The sequence below is a fragment of the Nomascus leucogenys genome, chromosome 12 (genome assembly GCF_006542625.1).
Source record: "Nomascus leucogenys isolate Asia chromosome 12, Asia_NLE_v1, whole genome shotgun sequence".
Taxonomy (NCBI): domain Eukaryota; kingdom Metazoa; phylum Chordata; class Mammalia; order Primates; family Hylobatidae; genus Nomascus; species Nomascus leucogenys.
In genome coordinates, this window is record NC_044392.1 from 35,915,208 (window position 1) to 35,927,918 (window position 12,711).

Below are 12,711 nucleotides of genomic sequence, written 5' to 3' on the forward strand. Positions count from 1 at the left end.
GCCGCTGCGCCCTGATTTCTTATTTTATATTTTGATCCCTGATACATTTGGAGTTTATTTTTATGTATGATGTAAGATATGTATCTTATTTTATGTTTTCCACATTACTGATGATTTGTTCTAGCACCATTTATTTAGTCCATCTCTGTCCTAATAGTTTAGCTTTCACTTTTATCATAGGCTAGATTTCCATGAGCAGTTGGCTCTGTTTTTGGACTTTTCTGTTCTGTGTTCTTACAGCATTTGAACAGTTTTTATGTTCCTTTCTATAGGAGGGTCTAAATAGTGATTGTTAGTGATTTCAGAGACACATTTTTTAACAACCAGATTTAAGACCACAGTTCTTGATATAGTTTTACTCTTCAGTTCCCTTCCATTCTTAAAATATACAGCCAGATTGAGCCCTGATATGAGGAAGTAGGAGAGGTGCTGTGGGTTATATGGATCTGGTAATGGCCTTAACAAAATTTAAACAAGCAAAATAAGAACTAACTTTTACCTCAAAGGGCAGATTTTGCTTGTGGAGTGGTATGTCCACAATTATGTGTGTGATCCTTCTTATTCAGTGTGGAGACAATTTTTAGAAATGGAAATATCCTTTTAAAAATATATAGTGTCTCTTTTCAGTTTAAAGTTTTTAGATTGTATTCCTTTTTCCTTTTCCCTTTTCCCTTTTTTCTCCTTACACACATAGAAATTGATGTCTTGTGTTTGTCCTTTAGGTTTGCTGTAATGGCACAAGAGTATTTGTGCAGAAAGAAATTCTTGATAAATTTACAGAGGAAGTGGTGAAACAGACCCAAAGGATTAAAATTGGAGATCCCCTTCTGGAAGATACAAGGATGGGTCCACTCATCAACCGACCACACCTGGAGCGAGTCCTTGGGTTTGTTAAAGTGGCAAAGGAGCAGGTAAGAAATAATTGGCAGTAGGGTGGGGTTGGGGAAGATTATACTACTCCTAAATCACTTGCTTTGTGCCCTTTTCATGTTAATATTCATTTGAGTGTTAGCATCCCTGGCTGTGTTCTGCTTTGTACCTGCACTGGGAAGACTAAGTATGCATTTGTTCGGGATACAATTAACATTTCAGGAATGCGTTTTGGGGTTGTATTTTTAATACAAAATATCTTTTTTCCTTCTCGGCAGGGTGCTAAAGTGTTATGTGGTGGAGATATGTATGTACCTGAAGATCCCAAATTAAAGGATGGTTATTACATGAGACCTTGTATATTAAGTATGTCCTCTTTTTGTTTGCTTTTAGATGATTTGAATTAAATACTGAATAGGTAGAGATGAATATTTATAAAATATGTATATGGTATAAAGCAAGGGCTGGCAAATTATGTGGTCCTACTACTCAAGTTTAAGAAGTAGAACTACTCCATTATCTTCGAAGCCTTCTGTGTGCCCCTCCTTTAGGGCACGCATATGTATTAGTTTATCCAGGACCACAACTATTGTTCTGGAAGCAAGAGCTGAAAAATATGAAAGTGCATATTTGATTAAAAAAATTAAGTAATAAATTTAATTCCTTGAGAAAATAATGTCTTTCATGTGACCTGTAGATCATTGTATTAGACATTTTGCATTGCTGTGAAGGAATATGTAAGACTGGGTAAGTAGAAAAGATGTTTATTTGGCTCATGGTTCTGCAGACTGTACAGGAAGCATGGAGCCATCATCTCCTCCTGGTGAGGCCTCAGGAAGCTTTCAGTCATGGTGGAAGGTGAAAGGGGAGCAGATGAGTCACATGGTGAAAGACAGAGCAAGAGAGGCGCCAGGCTCTTAAACAGCCAGCTCTGTGTGAACTCACACAGCGAGAATGCACTCATTACCATGGGGAGGACATCAAGCCGTTCATGAGGGATTTGCCCCATGACCCAAACACCTCCCACTAGGCCCTACCTCCAACAATGGGGATCATACTTCAACATGAGATTTGGAAGGGAAAAGCATCCAAACTGTATCCGTCATCAATATAATAAAACCAGTTTGTCAGATAATATACTAATCTTTTTAGAAATTACATAATTTAATAATTTTTAGCACCTCCATTCAATCTTAAAAATCTAGTTTTGATAGGCCGGGCGCGGTGACTCACGCTTGTAATCCCAGCACTTTGGGAGGCCGAGGCGGGCGGGTCACGAGGTCAGGAGATCGAGACCACGGTGAAACCCTGTCTCTACTAAAAATATAAAAAAATCAGCCGGGCGTGGTGGCCGGCGCCTGTAGTCCCAGCTACTCGGAGAGGCTGAGGCAGGAGAATGGCGTGAACCCGGGAGGCGGAGCTTGCAGTGAGCCGAGATTGCGCCACTGCACTCCAGCCTGGGCGACAGAGCGAGACTCCGGCTCAAAAAAAAAAAAAAATCTAGTTTTGATAGTCAAGGTGTATATGGTCATCCTACTCCCACCCGTCTACTTCCCTGCTACTTCAGAGGTAACTGCTATTCTCAGTGTTGCTTTTATCATTCTTATGCTTTTCTCTATCATTTTATAGTGTATGTTAATATCCCCTACAAAAATGTTGATAGTTTTGTAGGCTTTAAACAGTTATATATAGGTTGAACCATGTTGTATAATTCCTTACATCTTATTTGGAGATAAATTAAGCTGGTTTTTACCCCTAAGGTTGATAGTGGTGTCAGTTTTTAACAACTTCGTATTTGATGCAGTATATAACCTTTAACCCTCACTAAAAAGAACCACTGACATTTAACAGCTGAAAATCTAATGTCCATCCCATGAATTAGGTTGCAGTTATTACATTAATATTTAATAAATAGGAAAAGCTTACAATACATTGTTAAATTAAAAATATTGGGGCCAGGTGCAGTGGATCACTCCCAGCACTTTGGGAGACTGAGGCAGGAGGATCGCTTGAGCCCAGGAGTTTGAGACCGGACTGGGCAACATAGTGAAACCCCATCTTCAAAAAATTAGCCGGGGGTGGTGGTGCACACTGTGGTCCCAGCTACTCAGGAGATTTTATTTTAATGTTTGCAGCTAATTGCAGAGATGACATGACCTGTGTGAAAGAAGAGATCTTTGGGCCTGTTATGTCCATTTTATCGTTTGACACTGAAGCTGAGGTTCTAGAAAGAGCCAATGATACCACTTTTGGACTAGCAGCTGGCGTCTTTACCAGGTATGTGGAGTGGGACACTGAGAGCAGTTTTGAAGGATCGGGGCTGCAGTATCTGCTTAGATATGTAACTGATCCTATTCTCTCACTTTAGTTTGCCCTCATAGGAGCCATCAGCACTTTCTGTTTGCTTCAGGTTAAGTCAGAAGACACCAAAGTAGCGTTTTGTAGTTTGCCATAAATGGCCAGAGAACCCTGCTGTTGAGTTTTAAATTGAGCTCGTTTAATAAACACTTAAGATTCTGATCTATGTAAAGCACTGGGTTAGATGTCTTTTGAAAACACACATGTCAAGGAATTTAGAAACCTGTAAGTATACAAATTGTGGGCAGTATTCTTCAAAAACATGATTTTTAGTAGCATTATAGTAGTTCCTAATTGGAATGCATTATAACTCATGTAGCCGTTTTTTCTGTGGTTGGATATTTAGGATATTGTTTCCATTTTAAATAATATAGTAATGTGATTAATATCTTTGTGCATAAACTTAACCTCTACTATTACAAGTAAAAATGATTTGGGAGTACAATTTCTTTGAAACCAATTGCAGATTGCTTGGTTTTATACAAACTTTGATTAGTCTTTGGCAGTAGAAGGCGGTTTGCTAAAGCGGCTTTACACTTGGGATTATGCGGGGTTATGCTGTTTCTTTGGTGATACATAAAGTTCACTTTTTTTTTTTTTTTTTTTTTTATAACTTCGTGGTCAGGAACTTGGGAAGAAAGCCCAAGTCTCACTTGAGGACCTGATGTAATTGCTTCTGTTTGAGCTCCAAAGAAAAGATTGAGGAGCTGCTCTTTTGATTTGGGGAGTGAGCAGGTTAAGTGCTCTTACTTTACTTTGCCACCCTTGTACAGGCAAAGTCCAGTTACAAAGGCGGGTAACTCCAATGTGCTATTCTTTTTTCCTTACCAGCTTTACTGGGATAATGCACATACTGTACAATTCACCCACTTAAAATGTACAATTCAGCGGTTTTTAGTTTATTCATGGAGTTGTGCAACCATCACCATAGTCTATTTTTAGGACACTTTCATCATCTCAAGAAGAAACCTCGTGCCCATTAACAGTTGCTCTTCATTCCCACTCCCCACCCCCAGCCCTTGGCATCCACTAAACTACTTTCTATCTCCATGGATTTGCCCATTCTGAACATTTTATATAACTGGAATTATACAGTACGTATTCTTTTGTGACTGGCTTCTTTCACTTAGCATAATGTTTTCAAGGTTCATTTGTGTTGTGGCATTTATCAGTACTTTATTCCCAAATAATATTCCATGGTATTGATATGTATCATTTTTTGTTCATCCGTTCATCTGTTACAGGCATTTGGGTTGTTTTCATTTTTGGCTATTATGAATAATGATGCTATGAACGTATGTGTACAGGCCTTTGTGTGGACATATGTTTTCATTTCTGTTGGGTGTATATCTAGTAGTGAATTGCTGGGTAACATGGTAACTTTGTTTAACTTTTTGAGGAACTGCTAAACTCTTCCAAATTGGCAGTACCGTTTTACATTCCCGTGAAGGTTCTAATTTGTCCACATCCTCACCAGCCTTTGTTATTGTCTGTCCTTCTGATTTTAGCCATCCTTATGGGTGTGAAGTAGTATCTCATTGTGGTTTTTATTTGCATTTCTGTGGGTTTTCTTTTCATTTTCTTGATAGTCTTATTTGTAGCACAAAATTTTAAATTTTGACCAATGTCAATTCTGTTTTTTTTGTCTGTTACTTTTGGTGTCATAATCTAAGAAATCTTTCCCTGACCCACGGTCATGAAGATTTATTCCCCTGTTTTCTTCAAAGAGTTTTATAGTTCTTAGTCTGACATTTTTAGGTCTGAGATGCATTTACGTTAGTTTTTGTGTATGGTGTAAGAAAGGGCTCCACCTTTATTTTTTGCGTGTAGACATCCACTTGTTTCAGCACCATTTGTTGAAAAGACTGTTTTTCCTCCATTGAATTTTGGCACCCTTGTTGCTGTTACTTATTTTAAAGATGCCTTGTGCATGGGACTATAAAACCCAATCCATGTCTGTTTTGCCTGGATGATAAAAGATTTTAAAACATTTTGAAGAAATGAGAATTTAGTAAGATTTGAGAACCCTAGAACTGGCAGCCTAACTTTTCCTGTTAAAGTAAGTAGCCTAAGAAACTCTGAATAATGCACACATTTTTTTCTTCTTCATAGGGACATCCAACGGGCTCATAGAGTGGTAGCTGAGCTTCAGGCTGGGACGTGCTTCATTAACAACTATAACATCAGCCCAGTGGAATTGCCCTTTGGTGGATATAAGAAGTCAGGTGAGGAGCTGGGAGGTGTGAATGCAAACCAGGTCTCTAGAGCTAGGTCGTAATTCAGACCTTATAAACCAGTATTCCTAAACCTGTCTGCGTATCAGAATCACCTGGGGAAATACAGGTTCTTGGTCCTTCCCCAGATCCACTGTAGCAGTCTCTGGGAATGGAAGTCAAGCTTCTTCCCCTACCTAACACTCCCTAAATCTTTCTGGAGGGTTCTGATGTATAGCCTGGCTTGTGAACTGCTGATAGATATCTCAAAAAGGTTTATCTTGTGGGTAGAATACTTTTTCTTCACAGCCTATGATTGCTGTAAGCATAAAATCACTCCCTTAGGGGTTCTGTATCAGGGATGTCCATCATCATCCACTAGAGTTTTTAGATTCCATTTAGGTAAAGTGTCTTTAAAGTAATAGCTCAGTAACTTTGTTTCCTCTGTTATGTCAAATTAACAAAATCTTTAAATTTATCATTAAGCAATCAATTATAATCATTTTCATTACCCTTGATGGCATATAGGAGTGTGTTTCCTTAGCCACTGCTCATTCATTTCGTTTATTCTATAGTCAGACATATGTTACCACAACATATAAATTTGTAAGTCTGGTATATCAGGAGAAGGTTTGAGGCATCAGGAGTATAGCCAGAACCCTGAGGTTGTTTCTTTGGAGTTTGTTGCCTGTAAATATTCATTTACATATTTCTCATGCTGTTCTTCTAGAGTGAAACTTGGTTTGGACTTTGTCGAGGCACCATTCTAAGAGTCTGACCTCTAGTTTCTGTGGCAAATATTTACAGCCATCACAGTGTTGGCAAATATATAAACTCTGATGAACACTGATGAGATGCTCGGTGTTAATTTGACAGTCTTATTTGTCCCGGTGGGGTACTCAGAGGAGTCGTACACACAGGCACAAGTGCAGGTGGGAACCAAGGTGCCATCTTATTAACATGTAACATACAACATTACATGTTAAGTTTCGGATAGTCCCTCAGTGCAGAGAATTATTTGTTTGGAATCAGCAGCTTAGGCCTTTGAAGGGCCTCCTAACTTTCCCTTTCCTTTTGGACCATGCTATGTGGAATGAGAGAGCGAGAAGGATGGCCAGATGTGCAGAGCAACACCTGGCCTAACAGGCCTGACCAGCTGTGTGCTTAGGGGATTTGGAAAGGAACAAAAGACAGAGTGAGGTCTTCCCAGGACCTTTGTGTGTGATACCATTTGAGTGGTGCTCCCTGGAAATGCACATATTTGGGACCTTGGCCTTGCCCTTAGAAGGCAGAGCCTACCTAAGTCTAGCGCAGGGTGTACAGGCAGGACCAAGGGTGGGATACTACCCTTTTAGCACAGTAACCTCACCCACTAGTAATTGGGCAGTGTCTTGGACTCTGAGTAATCAGAGGGACCTTCAGTGACCCCTCACCAACATGAGTGGGTAGGTTAAGTTAGTAGGTTGCTCTTACAGGTATACAAGAAATGGTGAATAAGGCTATTGTGTAAAGTTTTAAATTAGCATCAGCTTTCAAGGGTGTCAGGTTGATTATCGTAGAGATTGCCTTTAACACTTGATACAAAATCCAAGCATTTTTCAGACCTCAACCCAGAATAGTAGATACCTGAAATTAAGATTCATATTGGTAAGAAACAAGACCTGTATATTTCCCTATCCCTATCCCCAAAGGCCAGTGGGTCATTTTCCCCATGCCTAGCTCCATTCACAGCTAATATGTGGATTGAGGACTTTATTCTAAAACATTTAGGTTCTATATTCTTCCCTATCCCTAATTAGCAGTGCTCATCTTTGAAGATCATTGTGACTTTTCAGACTATTGTAGTGATGGCTCAACCTGACCCCTTCTCCTCCTTTCAGGATTTGGCAGAGAGAACGGCCGTGTGACAATCGAATATTATTCACAGCTGAAGACTGTGTGTGTGGAGATGGGTGATGTGGAATCTGCTTTTTGAAAACCTGCAGTGAAACCTGTTGACATGGCCAGGCTGTGGAATGATGCGAATCGGCCCTGTTTACAGAGGCAGTACAACTGAATGTTATTTTAAATCCAGAATTTTGGCATTCAGGATATGAGAATGGTTCATGTTACTCTTTTTCTGTCCATCAGCTTCCTCACTGAAAATGTGCATTAAGTTCCTTCTAGATACTAATCAAGAAAGTTGTGATTCTCCTCAAAATATATTTTTGTGAAATCTTTTAAGAGCCAGTAACGTACTTCTAGAGAACAGGAAAGAGACTAGGATAATACATCTTCCACACATTTGGCCCACTGATAATGTTAATTCTCTGGTGTATTTCAGAGAACTTGTTCCTGGCTGATCCAAGTGCAGTGGTATTTACAACTAATTGATCACAACCAGTTTGTAGATTTCTTTGTTCCTTCTCCATTCCCACTGCTTCACTTGCCTAGTCTTGAAGAAAAAAAAACAACAAAACACCTTGTTCGTTTATAGGTTCCTGGTAGAATCAGTAGAGATGATTTCAGCTCATTGACATTTTTTTAGCTATATCCCCTTGTCATTCCATTGAGAAAGCTGACAACCGGGATAGGGAGGGGATTAGATAATAGATGGGGTCAAATTCTGTGTGAATGTTAACTTGCCTAGTAAGCACTTTGTCTCTGTTCACTACTGCGATAGAGGAAATCTATCTCCCTGTCTTGGGTCCTTGAACTACAGCCTGCTGTCTTACACCAGTGGAGCTACCCTTTAAATGTACAAATTATTTGTATGCTAATGTAGTATGGTGAAATTAAAATAAATCACACTGTTAATTCTTTTGCTTTCGTGTTTTGAAACTAAACGTATCTTGAGGTTATAGGAGGACAGAGGATAAGGCTGTTGTTAAAAGCACAAGGCAGGGGGATTTGATCTTTGCAGTAAGAACAAAAGGACAGGTTTGGTTGCAGTGATGAACTTTATGGTCCAGGTAAGCATTTAGGCTCCATGTTCATTCTCACCCGGATAAGCAGTGCCTGTCCCTGAAGAGTTGTCAGATCACTGTGGCTTTTCAGACTATTGCAGTCATGCCTCACTCTGCCTCCTTCTCTTCCTTTCAGAAGAAGAGTTTATAAATCATAGCTAATTTAGTAGTCAGAGATAAGGGATGCTTGTTGTCACTGGGCCTGGATCTAATTATGTATTATGATGAGCAAGTACTGTAGTTTTAGAGCATAAGAACAACCGAATCAGCCTTTCTTGGTGTTTCTTTGCACAGAGGACACATATGTGATACTGGACAAAGCCAATAGCGTTATCTTACCCTGTGTCCGAGGGGATCCTGTGCACCTTAAGCAGTAGGAGCTGCCTGGGAGAAAAAGTTTCTGATAGTGCCTCTAAAGCAAGCTTGTCCAATCTGCAGCCCACGGTCCATATGCAGTCCTGGACAGATTTGAATGCAGCCAAACACAAATTTGTAAACTTTCTTAAAACGTGAGTTTTTTTTTTTTTTTGCAATTTTTTTTCTTTTAGCTCATCGACTGTTGTTAATGTTAGTGTATTTTATGTGTGGCCCAAGACAATTCTTCTTCCAGTGTGGCCCAGGGAAGCCAAACGATTGGACACCTCTGCAAGAGAAAACAGCAGGGGAAAGGGAAGCAACATTTAAGTACTCACTGTGTTCCTACTGCTACATTCCTTCTCATTTAATACACTAAGCCTAAGAAAGGGATTATCTCTGATTTTCAAATGAAGAAACAGATTTGGAGACATCTTGGTCCCAGGCAAGTGTGGTATTTTATGCCTATATATAAAATTATATATCTTTTCATCCATGGTTCCTGGCTCATAACTCCCTTGGTACGGTTTTTTGTTGTAATGTTGGGGCACTTTAGGCCTCAGAAAACAGAATGTCCCTCTCTAACCTTCTGCCCTCCTTTTTACCTGCCCAAGGCAGGGCTCTAATCTTCCACCACTTTCTTGATTATGGGTCATAACACTCTCATTTCAGAAGGGGTCTTGCCTGCTGCCCTGCAGGAAAAAATGCCGCACAAAGAAGCCAGGAATCTGAAGACAGGCCTTGCTGGGTTTCCCCGCTCAGCCTCCTTTGTATTAGATCATACCCCTTTAGTCCAGTCACATTTCTACATGGTGTCCGTGCTTCAGTCATGCCTCTCTAATGAAGTCTAAGAGGCCCAAGAGGACGGGCTTCAGGGAGCTTCTGGAGAGCTGAACATGTGGAGGTTTACAGGAGGGTGAATAAGAACATGTGCATGTGCCAGGAAGGTGGTGCACCCCAACTCCACAGGAACAGAGGCTCCTGTGCTTGGGACCCTTCCAGACCTGGCCATATGTATCCCTTCATTTAGTTGTTAATTTGTGTCCTTTAAAATACTTTTTTTTTTTTCCCCAGAAACAGGGTCTCACTCCATCATCCGGGGTCTCGCTCTGTCATGTCACTGAACTAAAGCAGAGTGGTGTGATCATAGCTCATTGCAGCCTCGACCTTCCTGGGTTCAAGTGAACCTTCCACCTCTCAGCCTCCCCAGTAGCTGGGACTACAGGCATGTGCCACCAGGCCTAGCTAATTCTTGTATTTTCTGTAGAGAAAGGGTTTCACCATTTTGCCCAGGCTGGTCTTGAACTCCTGGGCTCAAGTGATCCTCCAACTTCAGCCTTCCAAAGCGCTGGGATTACAGGCGTGAGCCACTGCACCTGGCTTAGGGTATTTGTAATAAACTGGTAAATGCATGTCTGAGTTCTGTGAGTCACTGTAGCAAATTAACTGAACCTCAACTTGAAGCCAGTTGATCGAGTTCCAGAAGCCTGGACTTGTAGTTGGTTGGGGTCATGGGCAGTCTTGTGGGACTGGGCCCTCAACCTGTGGGATCTGATGCTATCTCCAGGTAGATAGTGTCAGAATTGAATTGGAGGATGCCTAGCTAGTGTCCACTGCAGAACTGATTTGCCTGCTTGGTGTGTGAACAGAAAACTCCAACATTTGGTCACAGAAGTCTTGTGTTGATTGTTGTATGAGAGCAGAGGAAAAACAGTTTGTCTTCCACATCAGCAAGTCTATAAGTTGACTGGCAACTTCAAGCCAGGTGTGAGCCACCAATTCCTGTGCTTTCTGCTACCCTCTCTGTTTCCTAGAACTGAACCCAGTATATTAGTTTCCTATGCTTGCTGTAACAAATTACCACCAACTTAGCAGCTTAAAACAACACAAACTTACTATCTTACAGTTCTGGAAGTCAGAAGTCCCAAAATGGTTTCACTTGGCCAAAACCAAGAAGTTGTCAGGGCCACACTCCTTGAAGAGGCTGTAGGAGAGAATCCTTTTCTAGCTTCTAGAGCAGCATTCCTTGCATTCCTTGGCTCATGGCCCCCTCCTCTTAGATGCCAGCAGCTTAGCATCTTCAGAATCTCTCCCTGCCCCTGCTGCCTTCTTCTCTGTGTAGTCAAACTTCCCTTTGCCTCCCTCTTAGAAGAACACTTAAAGGACATTTAGGGCCCTCGCCTATAATCTCAGCAGTTTGGGAGGCCAATGTGGGAGAATTGCTTGAGGCTAGGAGTTTGAGACCAGCCTGGGCAACATAGTAAGACCCCATCTCTACAAATAAAAAATGAGAAAAAAAAGGAGTGTGGCAGCCCACATGTGTAGTCCCAGCTACTCGGAAGGCTGAGGCAGGAGGAACACTTGAGCCTAGGAGTTTGAGTTGCAGTGAGCTAGGATCATGCCACTGCACTCAGCTTGGGCAACAGGGTGAGACCTTGTCTCCAAAAACAGAAATGAAGACTCTCATTTCCCTCCTCAGACCTATGAATCTGAATCTGCATTTTAACAGATCCTCAGGTGACTCATAAGCACAAGAGTCTCTCAGGCACTGCTTTTAGAGCAATGGTTCTCCACTTCCACTGCACATTAGAATTGCCCAGTGAGAGCTTTAAAAATACCAAGATTCTCATTTAATTGATCTGGGCATCTGGATTTTTTTTTTTTTTTTGAGATGGAGTTTCTCTCTTTTTCCTCTTGTTGCCCAGGCTGGAGTGCAATGGCACAATCCCGGCTCACTGCAACCTCCGCCTCCTGGATTCAAGCAATTTTCCTGTCTCAGCCTCCCGAGTAGCTGGGATTATAGGCATGCGCCCCCACACCCAGCTAATTTTGTATTTTTAGTAGAGACAAGGTTTTTCTATGTTGGTCAGGCTGGTCTCGAACTCCCGGCCTCAGGTGATCCACCTGCCTCAGCCTCCCAAAGTGCTGAGATTACAGGCATGAGCCACTGCACCCGGCCTGGACTCTTAAAAGACACCCAGATGAGCTTAACAGACAGCCAAGGTTGAAACCTGCTGCTTTAAGAGCTGTGCTATCCAAGTGTAGTAGCCTTAGCCATATGTATCTACTTACATTTAAATTAATTAAAAATTCAACTCATCAGTTGCTGTAGCCACATTCAGCTCAGCCACACATGGGTAGGGGTTATACTTTATTGGACAGTCCAGACAGAATATTTCCATCATGTCAGAAGGTTCTGTTGGATAGTGCTGCTTAAGAGGGAAGGAACTGAGAGACTACTCAGTTTTTTATTAAGTTAGGAGAGTACCTTTGGAGGCGACTGCTATTAGGGATGAAATAGAAAGCTGGGCAAACTCTGTGGGTCCTTAGAACATAAAGAAGATAACCTGGTTGCTGACTTTTGCTGAACAAGCTACACCAGCAGGTGGCTCTCGTGCTTCCTACCACAATTTGCGTGGCTACAAGACCCCTGGTAGGCACTGTGCATGCATTATTGTTTGATCCTCACGAACTTTATATGATAAGTATTTTCATTATCCCCAACTTACAGCTGTGTAAGCTGAGGCTTAGGGAGGCTAATAAGCTTGCCCAAGGGCACACAGGCACCTGAAGTTGGGAATACTTAAGGTTCACTATGGATCAATTAGGCATTTATAGGCTGGTATGGCTGTCTGATTTTCATCTAGCAAAATTCAGAATGTGTTTCCCTTATACAAATAAATGGACTCTTTGGAATGTACACTGCCAACAGATTAGTATTAAATAGTTAATGGTAGAAATACTTACACCAAGTTTTTCTCCACAAGACAAGGGACTAGCTCGTGAGTTATTCTCTAAGCAGTCTTTACCAACTGGATTCTGCCAAGCCCTAGGGTTCCCTGGAAGTGCAGTGAGTGGGGAAGTAGGGCACTGAAAGGCAGAGCTCTGAGTTCTGCACTTCAACCACAGCGCCCTTTATGTACTGAGCTTTCTTACAAAACTCCATCTGAGCCCAGTGTGCAATAGCAAAA

The 12,711-nt window shown here is 41.4% G+C and overlaps 1 protein-coding gene across 1 annotated transcript in view; it reads left to right on the forward strand.

The window, feature by feature from the left end:
- ALDH9A1 (aldehyde dehydrogenase 9 family member A1) overlaps positions 1–8,242 on the forward strand; it is a 37,140-nt gene extending 28,898 nt beyond the window's left edge. The window contains exons 7-11 of the mRNA XM_003258802.4: positions 723–911; positions 1,149–1,236; positions 3,006–3,147; positions 5,341–5,453; positions 7,322–8,242. Of these exons, the coding sequence (XP_003258850.2) occupies positions 723–911; positions 1,149–1,236; positions 3,006–3,147; positions 5,341–5,453; positions 7,322–7,416 (627 nt within the window). The 3' untranslated portion in view covers positions 7,417–8,242. The remainder of the gene's footprint in view (positions 1–722; positions 912–1,148; positions 1,237–3,005; positions 3,148–5,340; positions 5,454–7,321) is intronic.
- Positions 8,243–12,711: the final 4,469 nt, after the last annotated feature.